Here is a 27862-nt window from a genome sequence, read left to right on the forward strand (position 1 = left end):
AAAAAAAAAAAAAAAAAAAAAAAAAAAAAAAAAAAGTCCTACAGAAACCTAATTTAGAGTAGGGCAGGGCTGGCAAAGATGATTACAGGGAAAGAGGGGAGTTCCCAGGACACAGAAACTGTCATCACAGAGGCAGGATGTAAGCATCAGGAAACCTTCTCTCCATGATATTGTGGGTTCATCAGAAACAAGACTCCCTCATGAGTTAGGAAGACAAGGTCTATTACCACTCATGACTGAAGGCCCAAGGGAATCACACTCTCCTCAAACATCACCCCCGCTATGGGTCTGATGGACTGAAATGTCCCCATGAGTTCAGGTTCTTCCAGTCTTCAAACATTTCTTCTGAAGCATAATATTCATATGCTGACCCCAGGAAAAAGCTATTATTAATACACTCCTAGAAATCCCATTTTCATTGCCACTTCTATTTGAAGCATGTCAAATTGCTCCTGGCAGAATTCTCACTTGGTTTCTCTGCTGAACCATCAAATGCAGTACACAATTTTTCTCTAGTCATGGCTTAATGAAATGATCTACTTACATGTGAGCATTTTCATTACAATCAGTATTTGGAGAAAGGGAAAAAGGACACAATATTTATCAAATTATGACATATATATATTGTTCTCTGGACAGTCCTTTTTTTCTCTAGTTGTCCCAGTACAGTTACTGACGTGGCTTCACGTCACTCTCAAAAGTGCCCAGTTTCAGTAATATAGCAAGCCCAGGAACTATCCTTAGGGATAACTTATTATCTCTGCTGAAGGCCATAGCTAAGTTATTTGTGCCTCCAAGTTAAGGTAAGTGCATAGCTTAGCAGAGCAAACACATTCATGGAGCTCCTGGGCAAGAGGAAGCTACCTTCCTTGTATAGAGGGATTGCAACAAAAATTGGGTGGTTTACAATGGCTCAGGGTTAGGAGATAAACTTTCCCCAAAAGTCACACTGGGAATGGGCAGCAGAGCAAAATGAAGTTACTTACGTGCCACTCTGAGGTGCAAAATGGCCTTGTCGTAGGACCTGCCCTCCTGGAAGTAACAGCAGTACATGCCATTCTCGTGTGCTGTGACATTATGGATAATGAGTCCCACCTTCCCCTGGCTGATGGCTTCACTCAGAAAGGTGGTTCTTCCTTGGTACTCCTCCATCTGTTCTTCTGTCCTCTCTCTCCTGCCCTTATACAGTAGAACTGCAGGGGAGAACTGAGACCGATACCACCGAATCTCCATGTTCTCAGCATTTTTCTCAGGTGACAGGTGGCAGGGTAATGTGGTGTTTTCTCCAACCATGGCCAAGATTGGACCAGCCGGCCCCATGACTGTAAATTGAGCTGTCCAACAAAAGGGGGAGAATCAAACAGGGACTGTAGCCATGAAATATCTAAGGTGGCAGTAAATGAATACTCCAGGGCACAAATAAATATTTTCCAAACAACAGAGGCTTCTTGGGCTGAAGATTCCAGGGACCAAGAGCCTTAGCTGTGGACAAGCACTCTGGAAGCAGTTCCTGTCGAGGCTGCTAATAATATTCCACAGACAGAACTCCAGTACCCTCTGTGCTCTCACAGCTTCTCCACTCCCTGATCCAGCCCAATGCCGGCATGGAGGATAAACTTGAACTATCTCATCAAATACCCACTAGCTAGTTCCAGTTAAAATGAGTTGTTAGGGCTGGGGATGTAGCTCAGTGGTGCTGCACTTGCCTGGTAAGTGCAAGTCCCTGAGTTTAATTCCCGGTACTGGATGAGGGTTTACACATTTAAAAAATGTTAAATATCTCATTGGCAATATTTTGCATGAAGTAAGCATTTAAATGATAATAATGTTCAGTTACTTGGGATTAAAATATTAAACCTTATTTATTTTTTTACTTTTTAAAGTTGTGGGACTTGAAAATTTATAAGGGTATATGCAGCTCTCCTTGCAGCCCTTGTGGATTTCTGTTGGACAGAGCTGGTATAAACTCAACGAGTAAACTCAGAATGAATCTGTTGCCACATAGGGTAGTCCCTGTGGCTCTTCCTCTTTGTACCCTGCAAGCTGATACTGCTCTGAGGAGGAGTGGACAGAGCAAGTGGCCCACAGCCCTACCTGAGACCAGCACAAGCAGGCTGAGGATGGGGAGGAGCAGGGAGGTCGCCTGGCTGAAGTGCAGAGAAGCTGGAGGCTCCATAAGCAAAAACACAGCACGGAGTCACCAGGGTGAGCAGGAACCAGACCTGCGGGGTGGAGGGAGGACAGGATAAGTTAACCGAGTAGACTGGGCCCCTCTGTTCTCATCAAGGTCAAGCTTTCTCGTGACCATGTTGATCTCATGAGAACACCATTTCTGTCTTGGGCAGACTCTTTCACCCAGGGCTAAGGCACACAAGGCACACACACACACACACACACACACACACACACACACACACACACACCCTTGGTGGAAGGGTCAGTGAATGTGCCCTGAGATAAAGCCATTGGCCACCACCAGTCAGGTGAGTCTCTGCCCACCTCCATTTTCCTTCTCTCTGGAGTCGTGTTTCTCAGCTATCACTTGATACTGTGCATATCTGCCCTCCTACCCAGACCCAGGCTGCTCCACTCAAGTGAGATCAGGTGTGGGGCGTCTCTTCTGTTCCAAAGACTCCACTTTTCTTCCCCACTCACCATCCCCACTGCCCTGTGGCGCTTCCCCTACCTTTCCTACCTTCTGCAGTTTCTGTTTCTTCTGACTCTCAGGTGATGATTTTATGGCTGCTGCTTATCTCTCTGAGCTGCCCATGGACACAGCATCAAAAACTATTTGTTTCAAAAGAGGGGCAAGAACTTCCCTTTGCCTCTATAATTAGTTTTCGTGTACAGAGATTTGAATCCTGGACCTCAGATCCGGGTTACTCCACCAGCACCAAGTCTCAGGATTTCCCGTGAGTGGTTCTGAGCCCATGACTGGCTGACTGCACATCAGCAGCCAATGGTTTCCCCAGCCTGTCTGTCACCAGTTACGAGGTAGAATATGCAGAAACAGTTCTAAGGGGGAAAATAGTACAAAGTACATGGGCCTATAAGCCATTTGCTGACTTTTTATTCTCTTGTTCAGAAATAAGGGGCAGTACTGTTGTGGCATGGTGGAGTATAAGAAAGGAGATTTATAGTATTTGTAAAGGGGAAAAATGGGACTGAAACAAGCTGCCCTGTGGAGAGGGCAAGAGGTTCCGAAAAAGATAGGTACCCCTGAGCCCTCATCCCTGTCTCTATATCCAGATTAAGAGGCCTTTCCTTCCAGGTGGATACTTGGAACTTGTCACAATCTGATTGGTTTCCTGGGCTATCTTGGGACGGGTTCAAGATGTTCTTTCCTTTTGTGGTCCTTTTTTGATCTCCTCCTACCCTTTAGTCCTTGTCTAGTAAGTTTTGTTTTGTTTTGTTTTTTGTTCTTTCTGGTACCAGGGATTGATCTCAATACTGAGCAAGTTTTTATATCAAACTGGCTGGACTTAAACTACTGATCCTCCTCCCTAAATATTATGAATAGCTGGAAGTACATGTAATTGCCATCTCACCCAGCATGTTTTCTCAAATTATCTCTGTCATTAAGATTTAATTTTAATTAAAGTAACCATACAACAAATGAAAGAATATTATGCAATTTCTTTCTACATTTTTGGACTTTAAGTATCTTTGTGAGAGTTCGCAAATGATGAGAGATCTAAGCAAGGACATCAAAGGAATTTTATCCTGACAATTGCATGTACTTCAATATCAACTTTTTGTTACCCAGCAGGACGATCCTAAATCCTCATGTGAAAGGCTGACAGTTCCAGTTTCATTTAACAATTACATCATGTCCAAAATTCAGTTTTAGTATATGTGCTGCTGAAGTGAGCACCATCATGTCCAAAATTCAATATAAAACTCATGAGACTTGTTACAAGGCTTTAAAAGCCAAGAATAGTGGCACGTGTCTAATTCTTGGATTTAAAAAGGCTGAGGCAGCAGGGTCACAAGTTCAAGTTCACCTTGGGTAATGTAGAAAGACCCTGTCATAAAACAGCCAGATACATAGAGAGACAGGTAGATAAGATAGACAGGGCTAGGGATATAGCTTAGTAGTAAAGAACTTCTGGATTCCTATATAAAATATATGAGAAGAAAGCACCAAAACAAAATTTAGATACAGAAGGAATGTTGGAATCATCAGACCATAAAATTAAAGGAGACCAACAAGATTAATATGTTGAAGTATCTAAAATGCATAATGACAAATATGCATGAACAGTTAAATAATGTCAAGTGGTGATGATAACATTCTAAGAATCAAAAGGAAATACAAGAAGTAAACCATGCTTCAATAGAAGTGAAGAAGTGACTTTAAGGACTCATGACAGCAGTGCAATGTGTGAAGAAACACTGATTATTTAGTCACTTTCTTGTTGCTGAGACACAACACCTGGCACAACATAGAGGAAAGGTTTAATTTGGCTCACAATTTCTAGATGTTTCAGTCTAGAGTCAGTGGACTCTCGGACAGAAGTGGAATGATGGAAGGGCCTTCTAGGTTGGAAAGCTGCTCGACCCATGGGGATCAGGAAAGCACACAGGGAAAGGAAGGAAACAGGAATGGAGTCTCACTCCCATTGATCTTTCTTTATCTTCTAACCAGCCCCTACCTCACAACACCAAGACAGCTGAAGTGCTCCAATAATTCGCTCACCTAGCAGAAACCCTGCAATGGGCTCATGAGGTATTATTAGCCCCCAAAGACCCATGTAATCTTTCTATGGGAATGAATTTAGTCCATCTCTATTAGTCGCCAAAGTCCTAACAGGCTGTGAGCACCTGTAAAGCTAAAAAAAAAAAAAAAAAAAAAAAAAAAAAAAGTTAAACAATGTTGACATTCAGTGCACAGGGAAAATATTCCCTTTCAGAAAGGGGATAATAGGGGGATAAAAACAAATGGGAACAAAGTAAGACAAAGACTCCGGGCAAACATTAAAACCTGTAGCTTCATGTTCTGCTCCCTGGGCAAGCTGTTATAATTTAGGAACTTCAGAGGGCTTTGGTGTACCCACCACTAAAGTAGTATAGTTGTAGTCCTCATGGCTTCTCTTCACTCTTGGACTAGATTTGCTTATTCCTTGTGGCTTTCTTCAGACAGTCCATGTTCCTTGCCTTTCCAACTTTCACATTCACTCTCACAGCTGTACACACGCCCTGTCATGGGCACACTGCCCAACCTCCCAGGCCTTCTGAAATCTTAATGGAACCTTCCACATCCCCTGCCTCTTGCATTCTGCATACTTATAAAACCAGGACCATGTGGATGATGCCAATGAATGCCACCAACTCCAAAAGTACCCATGTGCTTTTGCATCATGACTGCACAGGCTTCCCAGTGCCGAGATGGCTGAATTCAGTTCTCTAGGCAGCCCCTCCCCAGCAGAGTAGCCTGGGCCTGTCTTCTGAGAACAGTCTTTCAGTTTTGAAGGAAGCAAGGTGGAATATTGCTATTTCCTCTGATGCTCTCAAGACCTCATTCCTATAGCCATGTTATAAATAAAGTACATGGCTTGCTTTTTTGTTTGTTTTTGTTTTATTTTGAAGGAGTATCTTGCTATGTAGTTCAGGCTGGCCTCAAATGCACTGACTCCAGGCCAATCTTGAATTTATGGCAGTCCTTCCTCAGCCTTCTGAAATGCTGGAATTATAAGCATATACCACCATGCCTGGATTCTGATAAACACAAACATTTTAAGCAACCAAATTCTTCTCTGCTCTAAATTTACATCTTCTAACTCTTTCAAGGGCTTCCTTCCTGAGGCAAATGAAAAAAATGACTCAGCCATGCAATTTCCTTTCGATTCTCTGTGTAGAGCTGACTAAAGGCCTCCAGTAACACCCATGGAACAGCCAGCCTGGACATTGTACAGCTATGGGATTTCCTCCACCAGATTAATCTCTCCACCACCCTTAATCTCAGTATCCAATAAAGTCTGAGGACATGCACAAAATGTACACAGATTTTCTGCCAGAACGTAACACACATGGACTAAAATCCAACTGCCAATGCGGTTCTTGTTCCCTATGGAAAGTTCCTGAGCTTGGTCTTTACTGACTGCATTGTGGTCAACATTCTAGTCGTTGTCTTCTTTCTTCTTTGTATTTGCTGGGGAACAAACTCAGGACCTTGTGCTTGTGTGGAGGTGGTGGCACCACTAAGCTAAATCCCTGGCCCAAGGATATTTTAAATGTACAATTAAATTGTCATTTAATGTAATGGGTAGAGTACATAAATTCTCAGAAATATGTAAAATTTAAAATGGATATGAATAAAGGAGATTGTGGAGAAGCCAACAAGTTGGTAACCAACTGAAATAGTAATCAAAAAACTGTCTTTCACAAATTCATCTCCCAAAGGGATTACAGGTGTTTCATTGAAGCTTCAAAATTCTGATCAAGATTTTATACACACACACACACACACACCAATTCCATGATGAATTATTTTTGTTATGCATTGAAAATATATACTAACGCAAACATTAAAAAAGGTATGCTCTCAGCTGAGCATGGTCTCATGGACTTAAACTGACTATGTAGCCCACAGTGGCCTTGAACTCAGAGAGATCCTTCCTTCTCAGCTTTCTGTGTGCTGGAATTACAGTCGTGTGCCACCACACCTGTCCCTGAAAGGTCTTTTCTTTAAGCTTGCTTGATAAACAGTTCTTAACTTACTAGAAGTTAAAATACAAAAAATACTTTATTATTAATAGAAAAAATAAGTGCAAGAATATAGCTACAACATGTGAGCATGATGGACATTTCAGGGAACAAAATATTGTACATTAAAAAAAAATACTTTTAATTAGCCAGGCATGGTGGCACATACATGTAACCCCAGCACAAGATGAGGCAGGAGAATCACTGTGAGTTGGAGGCCAGCCTGGACTACAAAGTGAGACCCTGTCTCAAACCAAAAACCAAACCAAAAAACCATTTAATTAGAAGATTGAACTTATACCAATTTTTGCAAAAAATGTCATCCTTGAAAGGAGATAACAGATGTTCCACTCTGCTCCTTTTCTCAATTTGTGCCAGTTTTTCATAGAAGAAAATCCTCTTCACATATCACAGTAAAGGAGGGATTTTGTTAACTCCTAGAAATAGTCATATACTTTGGGACTGGGGATTTAGCTCAGTGGCCCATGATCATGGTACCAAAAAAAAAAAAAAAATCATACACTCCCAAGAATTTATATACATTATGTCTTTATAAAAACTTATCAACAAATTAATTTTATTGTTTGTTTGTTTTTTGAGACAAGGTCTCACTATGTAGTTGAGACTGATCTGGAGCTCACTGTGTAGCCCAGGATGGTCTTGAACTCACAGTGATCCTCCTGCCTCTCAGCCTCCCGAGTGCTGGGATTATAGGCATGTACCACCACGCCTGGCATAACAAATTCATTTTAAAACTCCGCAACTTTTTGTACAGAAAAATACTATATACAATTAAATTTGGATAGTCAGGCATAGGGCACACACCTGTAATCCCAGCCCTTGGGAATTTGAAGCAGGAAGATCACCACTAGTACTTAGTCAGCCTGGGCTATGTAATGAGTCCAGCATCACCTTAATTACATAATAATACCCTGTCTCAAATATCCAAAAGAAAAGAATTGAAGAGGATAATCTGAATATGTAGAGAATAATGTGCAGACTTAGATTGAAGTGATAGGCTCTAAATTCTTCATATTATATCTCTAATACAAGTATATTTACAAAACCAGAAAATCAGCTATAAATGTGACAAAAATCTACTAGAATCCCTTCTGAGAAATGAAGGACAGCATTAGTTTTTTCAAATCTCAGATAAAAAAGTAAGTCTGGGCTGGGGATTTAGCTCAGTGGTGCCACCACCTGCCTCGCAAGTGCAAGGACCCAAATTTGATGCCCAGTACCCAAAAAAAAAAAAAAAAAAAAAAAAAAAAAAAAAAAAAAAAAAAAAAAGTCTGAACATGAAACAATATGTAGAGACACTACATTTATAACAAATATGAAGAAATATGGCTGCCAACACAAATCAAGAGTAAACGGTGAGGGATCACCCACTTATGATAGTAAATTATGCATTTTAGAGGCTAAATAAATCTTATTTTTGCATCCAAACATTCACAGGTGCACTCCATGCATATATAAAACAAAACCATGCAATAAGAAACTAAACGACAGAAGAAAGAAAATGATTTTGTGATCTAGGAGCAGAGAAAGTGTCAGATATAAAAATCTGTAAAGCTACAAATGTTCAGTGTTTTGAAAAGATGCAAAAATAGTAACAGGACTTCTGTTCAACAAAGAAAATCACTGATGAAATTAACTTGCAGATTAAAAATCATAGAAGTTATTTTCATTCTCTACAAGTAAGAGAACTAGAAGAGGGGAAAAAAAGTATCCTTCATAGAAATATGAACACATGATATAAGCAGATAATTCACAGAAAGGCTTCCACAAGAAAGGGGGAAAAAGGAAATATAAAAACAGGAAAAAAAATAGAAATGTGTATTAATTCAAAACCATAAAATTCATCAAGTTAGAAAAAATTTGGTGTTGGTGGTTATGAGAAATAGAAATTACAGTTCAAACCTCAGCGGGGACAGTTTGATTGTGGGCCTGGGATTTGGCTCAGTGGTTCCACCGCCTACGTTCCATCCCCAGTACCAAAAAAAAAAAAAAAAAAAAAAAAAAAAAATTCCCACTGGTGGTGGTGGAGTGGAAAGTCTGTGTCAGGTTAAAAATGAATACACATTTTAAATGACTCAGGAGCAAATGTGGTCCTGAGCATCTATGGCATTTTCTCAGATGTTTCTAGGGCAACAGGAAAGAGAATGCCTGCTGTGCATTTATATCATTGACATAACTAGAAAAGCCTGCTTTCCCATAACCTCGGAAAAAGGCAAATAAGGTGTCATGCTATATCCACCTGTTTCCTGAAGCATGGAGTCACCATTGGCTGAAAACCTGATTTAGCTGATGCAGTGGACACATAAGCACCTGAATGACATGGGACTCTGAGAAGGCAAAAATGACCCCAAGTGCTGCCATCTCTGTCCCTTACATCAAACCCAAGCTGAATGAGTAACTATACCCAAATTAACTCCCTGTCTATACTTGCAAACTCTTTCTTCTTGTGCTGTCCCTTGGCTGCCTTTCTGATGCCACTAGAGTAAGAATCTACAAAAGGCTGCACTGCTTGGTGTGCTATGATGACACACTCCGGGGTAGGAGGTTTAGAGCCAGGCTAAGGGGGGGCTTGAACTCAAGCTCTGTGCATTATCTTAGCCGTGAGCTTCCTTCACCATAGGCTATTCCCTTGGGTTTCTCCAGGGCACCAACATGAGAGTTGACCAGTGTGGGGACTTCAGAACTTGAGGGGCATTTCAGAGATTGCAGTCTCCAACCACATATGGAACACATAACAAAGGTTCACAATCATCTCTTTCCCCAGGGAGTAGTAAATTAGTGCAAAGGAAAAAAGGCCCAAGTCATGGAGGAGACAGTGCTAGACAGAGATGCCGCTTAAGGACAGGAGGGGAAAATAGGAGAGGGCAGAGGAGAAAGCCAAATACTTTCATCCAGGGTTAAGGCTGTTAGAATGTTTCCCAGAATCAGCATAAATTCAAACTAGGAGTGGAAGTGTTTTCTCTTCACTATTATATGCAATTGGTGTCTTGTCATCAAACTGCTCAGCCCTGGGTCTGTTCATTGACAATTTCTATCCTGTTCCCTTGTCCTGGTGAAGTAAGTCAGACAGTATGACCAGAATGATGCATCACTCTATAACACAAAACAATAAATAGCAAAATCAAACCAAACCCAACCAAATGAGAAAACAAATTCAAAGTTGTGCTCTTTTATCCAAATACTACTCATGCTCAGTTCAGTTATTTCTCCTGAAATCCTGATTAGTACAGCATGCAACACAGGAAACTGATCAGTTTCATATTCTGCAGAGAAATATTTTACAAAGCATTGGCTGAATGTTGCTTAATAAAGAGTTCATTGAATGCCACTTGAGTTACTAAGGGACTATATGTTGAGTACCCAAAGGCAGTTGAAAATAAAAGCTACTGAAAAAGCTCTGAATATATCTAATCTAGCAAACATTTATTAAACCTTGGCTCCTTTAAAACAGCTCAACACAATTACAGTGAATTGTAACTGAGAAAGTGTATGTAACACAGCCAATTTCAAAGTAAAATACTAAGTATCTTGTGTACTTTTTTCAACATGGTGCACTGGAAATCACTGGCTGTTTTCACAGGTACCCTGTTCCTGACAGAGCAATGACTCAGCTGCTGCCCAGCATCTTGAGCAAGTATTGTACTACATACCACTAGTGTGCCAACATCGTAAAATTCAAAAATTAAAGTAAAATCTCCACTGAATACTTATCACTTTTCTTTTCTATACTTCAGTACCTGGGATTGAATTCAGAGCCTTGTGCAGTTTTCCCAAGGTTCTTTTTGGTTTTGTTTTTGTTTTCGTTTTTTGAGACAGGGTCTCACTATGTAGTTGAGACTCACACAGGAGCCCTGGCCTGAGGACCTAAGTTGTGAGTGTGAGACCCTGTATCACAAACTTATAAAATTGATGTCCACCAGGTCTGCTGGTGGGAGGATTGAGACCTGGCAAGCAGCACGCCACAGCTCCCCAGCTCGTCCCTTCCCGGAACAGGGTAGCCTCACAACTCCCTCTCCATGTACAGTTGGCGACGCGTCTATAGGCTGGGGCTTCCTGAGACCGCACTCTGGGTGGGCAGTGTGGCCGTGGGAACAAAGGGACAGAGCGCACAAGGCGCTAGAGACCAGGGGTAAGGGGGAGGCTCCAGGCCACCCTTGTTCCCACCTCTTCCATTCAGAACTCACCCCCATCCCATCTCGCCCCTGTCAGGGCACCCATCGCACAACCTCACCATTGTGTGGCTTGAGGGTCTCCCAGGGTCCTTCTCCCACAAATCCTAAAGCGAGAAAGTCTAACCAAGTGAGTTGGCTCTTATCAAAGGGCTTAGGATCCGGACTTTGGCGCCAGGTAACACCTGATTGGACAGTCCTTACAGCCCCCACACTGATTGGCCCCTGCTCCATGACTCGCCCTCTAAACTGAGATTGACAAGAGAAGCCTATCCCTACCAGTGTAAACGGAGCTCAAATGGTTGCTCCTAATTCAAAGGCTTCAAGACCAGTTTTTCTCTCGAGATGCCGACCTGCCCCTAGCCTTCATTCAAGCAGTGTTCATCCTGGTTTTGCAGAGCTGCCTCTGCCTTCTTTATGAACGGGTCTTGCTGTGTAGTTTGGTCTGCTTGAGAGCTCACTATGGAGGCCCGGCTGGCCTTGAAGTCTGCAATTCTCCGGCATCAGCTTCCTCAGGCCTGGGATTACTGGCATGCACCACCGTGCCTGGCTACTCTTGTCTTTTTACTAGACTCCTTGGACTCTCCTGTGTGTTGCTTCTCAAAGCACAAGTGTGCAAAGACAGTTCTAGAATGAAAATACAATGGAGAAATCACTGCGAGGACATAATGAGTTCAGGCAAGGCTAGAACACAATAGAGTGTGGGCCTGATCTTGTGAAGGATGAACAATTTGTAATAAGGTAGCTGGTGTTGCGGTCCTTCTAGATCTGTGAGGAAGAAATGAGAGAAACAAAACACACACACACACACACACACACACACACACACACACACACACAGACAGGACAAGACTGCAGCCCGAGGACCGAGTCACGTTTGTTTTTATACAGTCTGTTCGGATAGCGCCCTCATCTACTAACAATACAATTCTCCTACTTTATCTGTTTGTCTGAACATTCCAACTATTTCACGAGATTGATGATTCATGCTCAAGAAGCCCAGAGCTTGCAACTGGATTTCAGCCCCTCCTGTTTCCTCAAAAGAGCACTCTGTCCCATTTGCAGGCACAGAGTTTTCTTGTTTGAAGGTTAACATGTCCTTGTAAAAGAATGTCTAGAGTAATCTGTCAAGTTTGTAAGCATAGAGCTCATGACATTCCCAAGGACAGTTCTGTTTACAGAGCCTTATCTCATGAGATAGTGTAAACTGACAGCTGGACTTTGGTTTCTTACATTGTCTCAACTTCCTTCAGTTGGCTTCATGGACAAGACTTTCTCGCACTGTCTCTCACTTTACTCATTTTAGCCAAATTAAATAAATATATGCCAGTGGTGTTTAAAAATTCAACGGCTTCAGGCTGACTGTAAGCTTTCTGTTCCAGTAGTTCCCTCTGTACAAGTTGAAACTCTCCATCTTTCAACACATTACTAATCTTAGAAGACAAATATTATCTGGAATTATGTGATATTCTTTTTTTTTTTTTTTTTTTTTTTTGGTACCGGGGATCGAACTCGGGTCCTTGCCCATGATACTCTTAATTAATAGCTTGTTTGGCTTGAGAGGTGTGTAGGATATTTCTGGCATCTCTGGTTGAATCATGGAAGTGTGACAATAAGCACCATATCTTCTCTCTTCCACTTCCTCTCTGGCTCTTCTTTTGCTCTGTGCTTCCAGGTTCTCATATTCTAGTTACCTGTCTTTCTCCATTTCCTTCCACTTTGATATTTCTCCTTTTGAGTCAAATAATAACTGACTTCAATTTCTGAAACTATGAACTAAAATATATCATTTATTCTTAAATTCTGTATGTCAGATATTTTGTGCCTGCACTAAGAACTAATAAAATTGATAGGTGTCTGAACAAAATGAACTGCCAAATGTATCGAACCTTTCTTTAGAAGGCTATGCAAGTGAGATTTTCTTTATGACTACTCTTCATTGATATTCTGCATTGGAACCTATTCAGTCTGACTCCAGCATACTTTGCATCCAAAACAAGTTTCTAGGACAAAGCCAGTGGTAGACAGTGAGAACCTCTGAAAGGACAAAATCTTCAATAGCACTTTTGCATGTGCCACCTATTTTTCACTGCTCTGTGCCTGTGCCTGTTAACACTCAGTCTAGAGCTGCTCTGAGCAGATGGAAGCAATATGCCAAAGAAGTCTGCAGCCCAGGATGCCCTGAGGGGATGTCATGCCCTTTCTTCTTTGGGCTCAAGATACATTCGATACATCTCAGCTTCAAGTAACTAGACTTATTGAGGCTCTGCTCCACACCACAGCTTGTTCATGCACTTTATACCAACACTGATGGGTTATGTGACATAAATATACTCAAACAAAGTCTTTGAATTTAAGCTAGGAAAGTACTTGCTTTCCCTCTGTGCTTATTAATGAAGATGAAAAAGCCAATTCTAAGATATTGCATATGGATTTAAGACATCCAGTGTAAGAGCCTTGCTGAACTAGAGTGACTTCATGTTGACCAGCAAATGACCCAGAGACTATTGTTCCCCCACCCCTTACAGGATAAGTAATGATTGTGAATTACTAGGTAGCTGCTTGGGAGTAGCTGGGAAACTAGACAGAAACTGTAACAAACGTAGAGACCCAAAATAAATCACTCCACTCCTTGTTTGGCCATAACTGAATGTTCTGAACACCACAATCTATAAAACAATGGATAATCGATCTGCTGATCATTAGTACGCAACGGTTGAGTATATGATTGATTACCACTTGCCTTTGTCCCCTTCCTGTAAGTTTTGAGTGTAAACTCCCCCCATAGCACTATAAAAAATAGCCTCTGATTCTGAGCAGTTGCCTCTCTGAGCTACTTGGCTTTGGGAGTGCCGTCTGGCCAGACTAATAAAGGTCTCTTTGCCAACCAGCCTGGTGTGTTCCTTTCTGGGTGACTTTCGCTGTCCCACAAGCTCCTGGAGCCTCGCTGAGCTTTTGGGCTCAGCATCGTGGAGGCCTCTTGGCTGTTCACGCCCCAGGAGTAAAAGTGAGTCTTTAAGTCTTACACCAAGAATCACTACTTATTGAAAAGCAAAGATGCCATAAAATTTATTTCCATATGACAAAATGTGTGGAACAAACCTAATCAAATGTGAATTGTCCACTCTTTCCTGTGAATTGATAGTTTACTCAGCATTTCAGTTGGATTTTATCACAGATGCTCTGTTCCTAGGGATTTAAGTACTTTGTTTACCTTCTTTGAACAGTCTCTTGATACTCTCACTACACTATAAATCCATTTAATGATTTCTCTAGTGCAATCCTAAGTATTTTAAGTGGAATTCACCTAACTCTTAATTTTCTAGCTGCTCAGTCACATTTCTGTTTCAACTAGTTTCGATTTGTTTGTTTAGTTGTTTTTCATTTTTTGAGACATGGTCTCATTATGTAGTTCAGGCTGACCTTGAATTCACTGTGTAGTCCAGGCTGGCCTTAAACTCATGGCAATCCTTCTGCATTGGCCTCTTGAGTACTGGGATTATAGGTGTGCACTATCATGTCTGGTTTATTTCAACAGCTTGACATTGTGTTACAGTAAATATAGTGGTATTTTGGGTGGATTCTAGGGACATATTTATTGTGGCTATTCTACATAGCCATAGGAACTATGTGAACACACATAGAATATTACATCACTGAATCATACTTTAGGACTTCTGATACAAGTTCTTCTAAGACTCTTGAAAATTTTTAAGTGAAAAATCTGCACTGCGTATGATATTGAGATTGTTAGTGGATGGGGAGCTATTAATTGATTCTTGGTGGGGAATTACCTGAAATCCAAAAGAAACAAAGAATGCTTAAAAGATAGAAAATGTGAAAATTATTTTTATTTGTAATTGCTGAGTGGGATGAAAAGTTAAGCCCCACCCACTGGACCTGTGGAACGAGGAAAATGTCTTGATACTCAGTTGATAATCAAAATCAGATAAACTAGTAAATCCTGTTAATATACCAGAAAAGTATTTACTTGTGATACAAGCAATCTTTTGTATTGTATGATATTTAGCATTATCTTGGCCTACAGATACAAGAGACCAGTAAAATCTACTCCCCCTCTATATCATGAGAAAAAACTCCAGACACATCCACATTCTCCCTGAAACTCCAAATCACAGCTGATTGAAAGCCATTGACCTAGCAGCCACACTGGGCACCTGAACTAGCTGAATGCAGAATAAGCAAAAATTCCAGGCTGCTTCTAAATCTGGAGGGTCTTTCCATTTCTCCATCTCAACAACACAAGCTGGTGTGAAAAATTCTTCCCAAGTCATTTGAACTCTGCCATTACACCTCGATTATTTCTGTTCCACCTCATATTATACATTATATAATGTAGTTAGAGAAGGCCAAAGGCTTTTGTCTATTTGATGTCTCAGGTATTTCACACAGCCTGGAGAAGAGGCCAAATTAAGAGGGACTTTCAACTAATGCTGTTTGCTTTTGCTCTGCTGTGCACTTTCCCACAGGCAATTGCTACGGCCTTCTTCAGAAAGTCAACCTGGAAGGATATTGGGGACATGGGGGTACTCATGAGGAATTCAGACATTGCTGACCCTTTGTGAGGACATAACAATGACTCCTGCAAACTCTCTCTTCCCAGAGAGAACACAGCTCCTGCACAGGGAGCAGATCTTCTAGGCTTGGTGTAGACAGGGCTGGGCAGGGATGTAGCCCCTTGACATCAAGCCAGGGGCAGGTGGGAGTAGGACCCAAAGTGCAGGAGTGTGAAGCCTGTGTTATGCCCTGAGGTAAGGGGAGCTAGAAGACCAGAGAGTGGAAGAGTGGTTCTTCTTGGGCAATGTGGATGCTACTTGTCTGAGGCAAGTTGTCCCCTGCTCCCTGATGAGTGTCTGCTGGGATTACAGGTATGTGCCACCATGCCTGGTTAGAAACTTCTAAAATAAATATTTATTAGTACCTATTGATCTTACAAAATATTGGGTTTCAATATGCAATTTTCATAATACTAAACTTTTTTTTGTTGTTGTTGCTACCAGGGATCAAACTCAGGCCCTTATGCTTGCAAGGCAGGCAGCAGAACCACTAAGCCAAATCACTACCCTTGCTAAACTTCTTATTGTGAACATTTTCAACCAATACAATAAGTATGTGAAATAATGCATGTATTGCCTCAATTTAGCCATTCTACAACATGTGCATATTTAAAAACATCATAAATATATTCAACTTTTCTCTATCAATTTAAAAAATAAATAGAGTGGCAAAGGGGGGTACCCATCTGTAATCCAGCACTCTGGGAAATGAGGCAGGAGGATCACAAGTTCAGAGCCTACCCTGAACAGTTTAGCAACTTAGCAAGACCCTGTCTCAATTAAAACATACAAAAGGGCTGTGGGTCATAACTCATTGGAAAGGCCCTGGGTTCAATTCCCAGTATCACGAAGTACATGCTTAAGTCCATGCATGCATGCATCCATCCATCCATCCAAGGCTGGGGGTGTAGCTCAGTGGCCAAGTGCTTGCTTAGTGTGCATGTGGCGCTGGGTTTTTTCAGCATTGTAACTGGTAGGTTAAAGATTAATCTTTAAAAAAATAAGATTTTTTTTTTTCTTCTAGAGATAAGCTGCTTTTCCATAGTTGCTCATGCTCAGGGTGCAAACCCCTTCTTCATTCACTCCCTTAGTTTAGATAAAAAGGACAGAAAACTAGTTCATCTGTCTGAAAAGATATGCAGATACTGGTCCCAGGACCCCTCACTGACTCCCCACTCCCCTCTCTGTTTTTGCTTCATTGTTCTCTGTAAAATTTAAGTCAAGGCTTGATGCACTCTGGTTATCTATTTTCCCTTGGGCTTTCATTATTAGCAGCCCTCCTCCCCAGGATGCAATGCTTGCCCTCTGCCTCTTTGTAAGAACTCAGATGTGATCACACCATTCAGTGACATAATAGTTCCACACCTCAGATCTCAGAGTTACTGCACCTGGCACTACACATGGAATTTTAGGAGATCTATATCTATATGTCTATATCTATATATCTTATATGTTTGCTTTTTTTTCTTTTAGAGATAAAGGCTTCTCCAAACTTCCTCCTGCTGATTATGTAACCAACACCTCCTCCTGTCTTGAAGATAAAGAATATTTAGATGCTAACAGCAGGAGGCAGTGGGCCAGGTTCCTCCTGAAGACTGACTGAGAAAGGTGTGGGGCTGGGCTCTATCTTTTCTTCCCTTGCTGTGCCTTGCTGTGAAGACCCTTGCACTGCTGGAGCGAGGGAGAAGGCAGTTTGCAGTAGAAAGGCTGCTCCATCTCCTTCGGGCTAGCTTTGAATAAATAGCTTTTCCTATTCACCACAATTAAAAAAAATTTTTTTTTTGTTCAGTAGCCAGCAAACAAATCTCAGCATATGGACCCGAGTGGCTGTAACTTTACCTTAGAAATGTGTGTAATACAACTGTAAAATGTAGTAAAGTTCCATCAGTTTCTGTTTGGTCACACAAAGGATATGATTTGTTAGGAACAAGGTCTTCGGGTTAAAGATAAAAACATAGATGGTAGGGGCAAACCCACTTTTCAGGTCCCCCTTCTGCCTCTCTTAGACAGAAGCTACATTTTTCTAAATAAATTTTTCCTATTCTTAAAAAAAAAAGTAGATAGCAGTTACTACCAGTCACAGCAATCGCTAGCTTGTTACTGCGAGGAAAAATGATATGGCATCTGTAACACTAACACATTGCAAAATAAAAAGTGACCTACAAATGCCACTAACTGGGCTGTCCAGGGAATTGTTACTTTTTTATTTTGCAACGCCAGGAGGAACCCAGGATCTCTCGCATGCCAGGTAAGGGCTGTAGCAAGGAGGTACACCCCAGCTCAGGTGGATTGCTTTTTCCCTTTGTCATCTTGCCTCTCCCTGCTTGCCCACCAGCACCTACCGCCTTTCTTCCCTCTGACCCTCTCCGTTCTCCTCTCTCTCTCTTCTCCCAGGTATTACCTCCTTTCCTCTTTCCTGCTTCCACTTCTCTCTTGCCCTGTTCCTCTTCCTTTCCCCTTCCCTCCATTTTTCCGTTCTTCTCCCACAAGGTGAGAATCTCTGGGTCGCTGCGCTCCCTAGTGATCACCCCTCGCCGCTGCAGGTGCGGTGCCTGAAGAAATCGCTCAGCTCTGGTGAGCGAGCGAGCGCTGCTTTCTGCCATCCTAGGCCTGAAAGGCGTCGTGTTTTGTCTGCAGGGACGTTGTGAGGAGTAGAAGTCCCCAGCAGAAAGTTGGAAATCTGTAATACACAAACTCAAGAATGAAGTCGTGCGCACTCGTTTGTGTATAATCAGAGCTTTAAGTAGTAGGCCCTTCAGTGTAGTCCGCGGGCATCGTCTTGTCAGCTCAGGACTTAGTCGACCGACGTTGATCTCCCGTTCTCCTCAGAAGGCTCCCCGGTTTGGGCACCGAAGCGAGGCCGCTGCCAGGCATAAGAAGACTCGCCAGCTGGATGGGAGAGGACGGAGGGCCTCGCGTTCCCGCAGATCGCCTCTCCCTGTGTCCAGCTCCCCAAGGTCTTTCATAAGTGAGGGGCAGTGTGGAGGGGACATAGGCCACCCCAGGCTGGCTGCATCTCCACCGCAGTGGGTCAGTTGTCCGAGTACCCTTTTCTCTGAGTCGAAAGGGACCTCTCTACTATTGGGGGAGATCTACCTGTATAGTTCAAGTCTTGGGGGGGAAAAATCTGCTCACATCTAGAATTCCCTGGACAGACGCTTTCATCAGCCAGGGCACAGCTCTGAATTAGTCTCTCGCTCCTGCAGACTAGGATTCTTGCTTTTTAAAGGTCCAGTTTCAGCTCTAGTAATCTGATTCTGAAGGACTGTCGGGGTATGAAAGAGGACTCCACACAAAGTGAACTCGCCAGGTCCGCCTGGATTCATCTCTCTAAAACGCTGGTTAGGATCGAATCAACTTTGGCCACGAGTTCAAAAATCACCCCGGTCAGCCTCTCTTTGAGGGAGGAGTGGAGGAAAAAGAGGACACGTTTATGAAATGCACCAGCTGCCTGGTATTCAGTGGGCACTGAAAATTTATTACCTAGATCACGTTGATAGCTAATTAAAGCAAGGTCCTCCGGGGGACCTCGTGGCGCAACGGTAGCGCGTCTGACTCCAGATCAGAAGGTTGCGTGTTCAAATCACGTCGGGGTCAAATTCTTTTTGCAGACCGACTGACATGGGTGGGCTTTTGGCGGGTATTGATCTGTGAAATATTATGAAGGAAGAACAGGTACCTTGCCAGCTACGCGTGGACGTGAATACTGGTTTACTGTATCCTGCTCAAAATGCTTTCTTCAATACTCAGACAGGTAAAGACAGGAATATATTACTGCATTTGAGAGCGTGTGTGTGGGCCAGGGGAGTCGCATCAGGCACTGCACACGTTCTTTCTTTCCATCCCTATTTTAACCTTCCTGGCCTGCTCTCCACGCCCGCTTCAGTGAAATCTTTGGTGAGTTGCCCGGCAACTGACAAGCACGGAAAGCAGGAAACCTGAAGGAGGTTGCGATCCCAAATGCAGAGTCCAGAGTCCAGGGAAGGGACCATTACAACCTCCAAGGGTAGCGATTGCGTAAACCACCTAAAATTATGCAAAAAAAAAAATGCATGGACTTCCTAGCTTTTTTTTTTCCCACCCGAGGATCAAGATCCTTCAGTATTTTATGAATTAATATTTACAGTGTGGAAGAAAGAGGGACATCTCTATTTCTCCAAAAGAGTGTCTTGTATTTTGTGTCGTTTACACAGACAAACACCCAAATATCTGGTCTAGAGAGGTGATTATATTTGAGGTGTGCGGAATGTATTAGAATTACTTTATGTATTTCCTGTGAATCCTTTTATTACCAGCCAGTCTAGGGCCTTAAGCATCGTATTAGAGAAGATGAGTATTGCTGTAGAAAAGAATTAACATAATTAACTGAATTGAAGAAAAAAAATTTCCCCAACTGTGAAAAAGTTGGTTACTAATGAGAAAAAGGACACTTGTTAAGTAGCAGAGTGGCGCAGCAGAAACGTGCTGAGCCCATAACCTAGAGGCCAATGAATCGAAACCATCCTCTGCTAGTTTTCCTTTTTTCTTCCACATCAGATCTGCCCTCCTGTGAGTCGTCACCGTGAATTTAAGGTGAAAAGTGGTACAAGTGTTCTGGAAGTCTTCAGCAACGTATTTTGATTTGCTCCTCCCAGAGAATTTATCTGAGAGCACCTCTGGGCTCAATACATTGCTGGCCATAGAAAAGACAGAGGGAGGTAGGGAAAGACAGCAGCGCGGCTGCAAGTTTGAAAACATTAGGGCAAGTTTTCCTGAGGTGATATTTGAGCAAAGACCTTAGAAGATGAGTTTGAGCCACAATACTGGTATGGATTTCAGGTAGTGATAATGTAAGGATGAGGAGCAAACTAAAGCTTGAGTCTATATTACGAAAATTTTTGTACATTTTGTGTAAAGTGAAAATTTATTTTATTCGAAATTTTTAAATAATAAAAATAGAACGCAGCCTGTAAGAAGACTCATGAAGTATCTAATGGTACTTGCAGGAGCCTCGAAGAACTTTTGTTGTTTTGGGGGGTTGTTTTGTTTGATAACCAAAATTACACTACGAGCCAGCCAGGAGTCGAACCTGGAATCTTCTGATCCGTAGTCAGACGCGTTATCCATTGCGCCACTGGCCCAACCCTTCTATCATGGGCGGAGTTAAACCTATAGAAAAAGAAACTGATGGCATGATCGGCTTTACAAAGGTGAATAGAGAAACTTTTTATTCCCAGTTATCAGGAGTTTGAACCCAAAGAAACCTCAGCACTAAAACAAAACGTACTTCTATTAGTTCCTTTAACTTTGTTTACTCATGTAATTTCTTTCAGGACAATCTGAACATCATGTAGACGTAATTCGCACTTGATCTGAGAGAATGTTAACTTTGCACATCGATAAAACTCATTTTTATGGGACTTGTAAAATATCTAGGATAATGTTTATATACAATAATAGTAGCGATTGTGATATTTGAAGATGTAAAAGTTAGTAGACGTAGTCGGCAGGATTCGAACCTGCGCGGGGAGACCCCAATGGATTTCTAGTCCATCGCCTTAACCACTCGGCCACGACTACAGATACCCAAATCTTTTCTTAACATCCTACATGTTACTATATATTACGTGTTTCTGGCTTTACCAAGGATTCGATAATAGCTGATTTCATAGCCTATCAATGAAACTGGAAAAGTATCCGCCAATCTCTGTTGCAAGCCTAATGCGCGTTAAGCTAAGAATGCCTTTTGGGTCTTTTCTAGAAAGCAAATCAACAATATGTTTTAATAACTTTTAAAATCCCCATAATTTTTGCCTTCTAGGCAATTTATGCTCAGTAAATCTGACAGATATTCCTCAGAGAGCCCCTATACCTTCAGATGTTCAGTCTGCAATATAATACCTCTTCACTGTGTGGGGCCTTCTCCAACAAGGGAAAGAACAGCTGTACCTGAAATTCTGTGGACAATACTTTGACAATATACGAAAGCCTCTAGGTGCCAGCCATGGTGGTGCATGGCTGTAATCATTTTACATTTTAGCGACCTATTGAGACCCTGTCTCAAAAGAAACACTTCATTGTTGGTGCGAATGTAAAATAGTATAACCACTGTGGAAGCCAGTATGAAGCTTTGTCAAAAAACTTAAACTCTGAATTCCATTTGACCCAGCTATTCCCTTTCTAGATATCTTCCCCAAGGATATCATATTACAGCGATCCATGCATACACATGTTTCTAGCAGCACAATCCATAACAGCTTAATCTTGGAAGCAGCCTATATGCCCATAAACAGATGAATGGATAAAGAAAATGTAGTATTTACACACAATGGAGTACTGCTTTGTCATAAAGAAGGCTAGATACAGGTCATTTGTAGAAAAACGGATGCAACTTGAGACCATAATATTAAGTTAAATAAATCAGCCACACAAAGTGAAATATTGCATGGGTTCTCTTATGTGAGAAACCCAAAACATAAAGAGCAAAATAAAGGCTAGATAATAGGAAGCAAGGAGATAGATCTTTCCCAAAAGGGAAGAGGATTAAGAGATGGAGGGAGGTGAGAGAGAAGAAAAAGAAAGGGGATGAAAAAAGATTTAAGATTTATTATGTACATGTACCAACACCACACAAGGAGTGTAAATATGTACTACAAACATGTATTGATAAAAAAAATTTTTTTTAAAGGAAGATGAGACTGAGATGTAGCTCATTGTGAAAACTGGGTCAGTGACTGGGGGTATCACCTACAACAAGAATGGAACTTCAGAAATTCCACATTTCTGAAAGTGCACTGTCATTACCAAACTATTATCTGCATGTATATGTGTGTTGGTGAGCAAGGAGGAGGTTCTGTGTTTTGTCGATGGCTCCAGTGAACAGAAGGACAAGACATACTTGTTATCTGTTGGATTGAAAATCATCTCTAGTCCAGACTTCTTTCCTGGGCTCCAGGATATCCGATTGTCCTGGCTACTTCTTCTTCCACGCCCGGGGCATCACAAAAGCAATACACATCAAAAGGAGCACTCCATCCTTCCCCTCAAATTTGAACCTCCTTTAAATTTTTTTTATAAGAGCACTCAGATTCCAAAACCAGAGACCTAGAATGACACTTGTCTTAGTTACTCTTATCATCACTGGGGAAAAATATCTGACATTCACAAGTTAAAGGAGGAGAGGTTTATTTTGGCTCATGGTTTGCAGAGGTTTCAGTACACAGCTGTCTGGGTGCAAGGCAGGGTAGTATGACAGAGGGGCACTGCAGATGAGAAATAGTCCACAGCATGGCAGGCTAGAAGCAGGGAAGGATCAAGGGAGGAGGAGCACCCTTCCAGACCATGCCCACAGTGACCCATCTCTTCCCACAGGCTTCACATCCAAACATCATATGTAGCTATAAACTCATCAGTGGGCTAACCCATTGACGAGTATCACAGCCCATGATCCAGTCCCCTTCCCCAGGCCCCACCTATGAGTGCATAAGGCTTTGGAGAGACATCTAGATAAAACCATAATAACACCTGTCCTCCCTGTGTTTGAATCTCTCTCAACCAGACTTTCAATTAAACAATTACTTCTCAAATCCAGCTCTTGCTCCCCAAACCAAAGCCCATTAGATCAGGTCTTCACAGTTTCTCATGAGTTATTTGCAACAATATCTTAGAATTCTTTTGCTTTTGAGACAGGGTCTCACTACATAGTTAAGACTTCCCTGGAACTCACTATGTAGCCCAGGCTGGGCTCCAACTCACAGCAATCCTCCTGCCTCAGCCTCCCGAGTGCTGGGATTACAGGAGTGCGCCACCAAGCCCGGCAGCTTCTTAGAATTCTTTTGCTTTTGAGACAGGGTCTCACTACATAGTTAAGACTTCCCTGGAACTCACTATGTAGCCCAGGCTGGGCTCCAACTCACAGCAATCCTCCTGCCTCAGCCTCCCGAGTGCTGGGATTACAGGAGTGCGCCACCAAGCCCGGCAGCTTCTTAGAATTCTTTTGGCTTCTGGTTCTTAATCCCTCTTCCTTCTTTCAAAAATTTTATTTTGAGCACAATCATACCAAGCCCTTTACCAAGTGCTACATATTCAATGGAGAGCAAGAAAAATGTGGCCACTACTCTCCGAAATTTTTAGAGTAAACAATTGCAAAAGTGGACAACTAAGAAGCCAGTACAAGTGAGAGGTAGTGTATGCCACAGTAGTCTATAGAAAGGACCCCAAGCACAAAGGTTTTAGGCGTTCCTTGGAGGGTCACTCATTAGAATGCAATCTTCATGAAGAAAGGTTGCAATTCTATCTTCTTTACCTCTGCCTGCTCCACCAGGGCTCAATAATCATTTGTAGAATATTTAAGTTCAACTTTAAAAGATGTGTAGGAGTGAGCAGAGTTTGGGTAGTGTTCTACACTTAAACCTCTTGAAGTATGGAAGAAATTAAAGAAAATTTTAGTTGAGACATTGCTTTTTATAGGGGCAACTATAAGAGATGTTGAGGACAGATTATATAGGTGGGGGCATGTTGTTGCCAATGAGGAAATCACAGTTGATTGTGCCTTTTCCTTTTGGGTCTTTAAGGTACCCTGTGGTCTACCGTAAAGACTGCAGATGACACAGAAGACTTGCATCCTCAGCATCTGTCTAACCCTTTTAGCTTCTTCTCTGTCCACTGTCAAAGGAGCCTGAAACTCCTGAGACAAGTGTTACCACAACACTGGGGTTGGGTTCCACTGTAATGAAGAATAAAACCATGGATGGAGGAGGTAGGGTGCAAGCAAATTTATTTAAAGGGCATAAAAGTAAGAAAGTAAAAGATATAAAGGTAAGGACATAAAGCTCTCACTAGCCTGGAGGGAGATCTGAGTAGGATACTCTCCAGGGCTCTTTGTCTAGGTGGGAGTTTTTAAGGGTTTAGAAGGGAGATCATCCCTTTCAGCATCTACTCTATGCAGAGTTCACACCATGCCTATGCAGGCTGATGCACCCTTGAGCCAATGGCCCATCTGATCATACTCTGGGGAGGTCCCAGACAGCCAAAGGACACCTGGCAGATATTTTTGTAAGATCCCTACAGGGTAGTGACTCAGCAAACTCCATTTTGGGCTTCTTGAGTCAATTTGGGGAAAGCTGTCCTGACTGCTTAGTAGAATCCCAATTTCTGTGTAATTCCTGTTACAAAAGTACTATTGGCAGCTAAGTTAGAAGATAATATACGGCCAGAAAATCAGCACAAAAAATAAAGACATCAGAATTGTGGCTGGAGGCACATGTGAAGAAGGCCAGGCCTCAAGATGAAGATGCAATGGCCAGGCCTGCATGCCTCCCTAAGGGTTAAGCAGTGACTTGGAATTCTACTGTAATTAGCACCCCACGGTCCAGGAAGCTCAGATAGGCACTGTAGCCAGGTGGTGACCAGAAAGTATCTGGACCTATCCCTTCCACCAAATCTCTTTGTGCATCCCATGTACCCTTGCTATGTGACCGATTTTCCTATTGGATCAATATTAGCTAAGCAGCTATACTTGTAATCCTAAAGGTTGATGGCAATTTGACCCATATTGCACTCACGTTGTGATTTTGCTGTATAAATGATCTCTGACAAAGAGCCTCGGTGGTCACCCCATTCTGGATCTATCCTGGGAAATCCAGGAGCCATTCTTCTCCCTTATTTCTAGTTAAACTCTCCTAACTTCTTCCTTTGATTTGCAACTTTATTCCTCAGTGTTGTGGGACCATGAACTGGGCACATTTGACATCTAACAAGTCAGGGTTCTATTTCTTCTATCTCGAAAGGATTTACCTTTCTTAATGCATCAGGGTTTTCTTCACCCTGATCCTCCACCTCGTGTGGTTGGAGCTCTGTATTCATCTTTCAGGACTTTTGCTTAAATAGTACAAACTCTGTAAAACTTTTATTTTTTTTAACTCAAATTCTTAAGACAGGCATGATGGTGCACGCCTGTAATACTAGCAGTTGGGAGTCCGCGGCAGGAGGATTATGATGAATTTGAGGCTAACTGGCCTGCATAATGACTACAAGGATAGCCTGAACATCATAGTGAGACCCTGTCTCCAAAAATAAATAAACAAATAAGTAAATAAAAATTAAAATTAGAAAATCTAAAAAATAAATAAGTACACTTTTTATATACAATAAAATTTTGAAATGCACAAAGAAGTTAAAAGAATTCAGAAGACTGGGGATGTAGCTCAGTAGCACTGTGCCTGCCTGGAAAGTGCAAGGTCCTGAGTTCAATTCCTTGTAACAGGAAAAAAAAAAAAAAGTTTGTGGAATTATTTGTATACTCACTACCCAGATTTGACAATTAACTTTTTATCACATTACTCTTATCTGCTTTTTTCCTGCTGAATCATGACATTCATTTGCAGAAATTTTTATATATCATTCCTAAATGCATAAACACATATCACTTAGACATGCATGTTACATAATCATAACAGCATCATTACAATTTAAAATAACCTAACAATTCTTTAAAAACATCTAATATCCAGTCCTTATTTAAATGTATCTGATATATCTTTTAAAGGCAGTTTTTCTAACCCAGGTACTATTGAAGATCATTTGTTGCTTTTGGTTGTAATGTCTCCTTGTCTCTTATAGTTTGAAGTCTCCCAACTCTGTGTCATAGCTATTTTGTTCTATGACTTAAAAGTCCAGTCAATTGTGTTTTAGAACTTCCCACATTCTAGGTTTGTTTCATCCTTCCTCATGTCACTTCTTAATTTTTTACTCCCTTCAAAGCAGAAGTCTAGGTGATTGATTGGTTGAATCCCTTTGATCTGAGTAATTAGATTGGAGTTTGTGTTTTCCTTCAGACACCACACCCTGTTGTTAATCTTGCAACATGCAATTGGAGGCCAGGTTAGGATGTCAGCTGCCCCTAAGGATAAAAGGGTGAATCCAGGGTACTTTTTCCCTTTGCAGTGATCCAGTAGTCTCAGGATGGCAGCCTGAAACCATGAATTTATGCTGTTTTCCTGTGTCCTTTTCCTAAAGGTTTTCACATTGTTCATTTCTTTGTCTGATCTATTATTCACTGGGGGCTTCCCTTACAAGGAATTTTTGTTGGATCTGTTAACCTCTTTTCTTGCCCCTGCCCCAAGGTTTCCCACAACAGCTTCATATTTTCTCTGTTATGACAACCCGAGCACTTGGGTAGGTGGCCCTGCTTTAGGAAGGGCACTGGGCTGTTTACTCATTACCGTTAAGGAGGAGGCAAGAGCTGGCTTCTGAGACTGGCTTCTGCTCCCAGTCAAGTCAGTATCAGTTTCTGGAGCTGGCCCGAAGTCCCAAGCTCTAGAGTTAGGGTGACGTGGATGCAGAGGGGGCCGTCTGCAATGCCTGCTTTTCCAGAAAGCTTTCGTGTTCTGCTGTCTGCCCAAGGAGCAGGAAGGGAAAAATACACATAAGCTGAAGCTATTCTGTTAGGGTGAAAAGGGACTGATATCTGACTACTGATGGTGAGAAAAAAAATAATAAGGGAATGAAAGTGAACCCTATGATGGTAGAAGTAGAAATAAAGAGCTTCCAAGCAACCACGAAGGGATTCGAACCCTCAATCTTCTGATCCGAAGTCAGACGCCTTATCCATTAGGCCACGTGGTCCCACGGCATACTAGGGTTTAATTTGTTCAAGGAAAAATATTCTTCATGAATTGTAACTAAAATAATGAAATCCTTGTAAAGCAAGGAATTTCCAATCCTAACAAATGTTACAACCTGTTTGGTAAAAGAAGTTTAACTTAATGGTCAGAAATAATTTTGCAATTTCAGTCAGAAGCTATCCAGGGCAGGAATATGGTGCTTCAGGCTTTAATAGTAGATTGCTTTATCTCTCAGTGGAGCTGAGCAAAGCCCAGAGAGGAGAAAGTGCCACAGCTGAAAGGAAAAAGGAGAGGCGCAGACAGACATAGGGATCTTCTTGTTTCCAAATACAGATCCCAGGATTTCATCCAAGAACTCACTTCTGTACTCTCCACGAAGCCCACCCAAAGAAGTCTAAGACTTATTTATTTATTTATTTATTTATTTATTTATTTATTTATTTATTTATTTATTTTCAGACAGGGTCTCACTATGTATTTGAGACTGACCTGGCACTCACTATGTAGCCCAGGCTGGTCTCGAACTCACAGCGATCCTCCTATCTCAGCCTCCCGAGTGCTGGGATTACAGGCGTGCACCACCACGCCCGGTTTAAAACAAATTTAAATGGGATGAAAGTTCAGGAGAGGAGATAACAGCAACAGAATTTTGTAGTCTGAAAAACTGCTTTAGGAAAGATAGTTGATGTCTCAGTCCTGAGAAAACATAATTGTAGAGGGAAAGCATAGAATCCATAGGGTCTACACCGAAAAACCCCATGCCTGTGGCCAACTCAGAGGCCTCAGG

The 27862-nt window shown here is 41.9% G+C and overlaps 1 protein-coding gene and 4 non-coding genes across 7 annotated transcripts in view; 1 reads left to right on the forward strand and 4 right to left on the reverse strand.

The window, feature by feature from the left end:
* LOC104861532 (butyrophilin subfamily 2 member A2) overlaps nucleotides 1-11102 on the reverse strand; it is an 18553-nt gene extending 7451 nt beyond the window's left edge. Inside the window, exons 1-3 of one of the 3 annotated variants that reach the window (XM_010623022.1) lie at nucleotides 10958-11102; nucleotides 2095-2222; nucleotides 987-1334 (exon numbers count right to left, since the gene is read on the reverse strand). In XM_010623022.1, coding sequence (XP_010621324.1) covers nucleotides 987-1334; nucleotides 2095-2176 — 430 coding nt within the window. In that variant the 5' untranslated portion in view covers nucleotides 2177-2222; nucleotides 10958-11102. Of the gene's footprint in view, nucleotides 1-986; nucleotides 1335-2094; nucleotides 2223-2695; nucleotides 2971-4699; nucleotides 4723-10957 lie in introns of those variants that run through there. The other 2 variants (XM_010623024.1, XM_010623023.3) reach the window with 2 other exon arrangements.
* Nucleotides 11103-18997: 7895 nt separating this feature from the next.
* Trnaw-cca lies at nucleotides 18998-19069 on the forward strand. Its single transcript has one exon. It is a non-coding gene; the product is annotated as a tRNA-Trp (tRNA).
* A 1450-nt stretch (nucleotides 19070-20519) lies between these two features.
* Nucleotides 20520-20592, reverse strand: Trnar-acg. Its single transcript has one exon. It is a non-coding gene; the product is annotated as a tRNA-Arg (tRNA).
* Nucleotides 20593-20949: 357 nt separating this feature from the next.
* Nucleotides 20950-21031, reverse strand: Trnas-aga. Its single transcript has one exon. It is a non-coding gene; the product is annotated as a tRNA-Ser (tRNA).
* Nucleotides 21032-27003: 5972 nt separating this feature from the next.
* On the reverse strand, nucleotides 27004-27076 carry Trnar-ucg. Its single transcript has one exon. It is a non-coding gene; the product is annotated as a tRNA-Arg (tRNA).
* Between the last annotated feature and the right edge of the window lie 786 nt (nucleotides 27077-27862).

This window comes from Fukomys damarensis, unplaced genomic scaffold (genome assembly GCF_012274545.1).
Source record: "Fukomys damarensis isolate Sample0158 unplaced genomic scaffold, DMR_v1.0_HiC HiC_scaffold_10, whole genome shotgun sequence".
NCBI classification, from domain to species: Eukaryota; Metazoa; Chordata; class Mammalia; order Rodentia; family Bathyergidae; genus Fukomys; species Fukomys damarensis.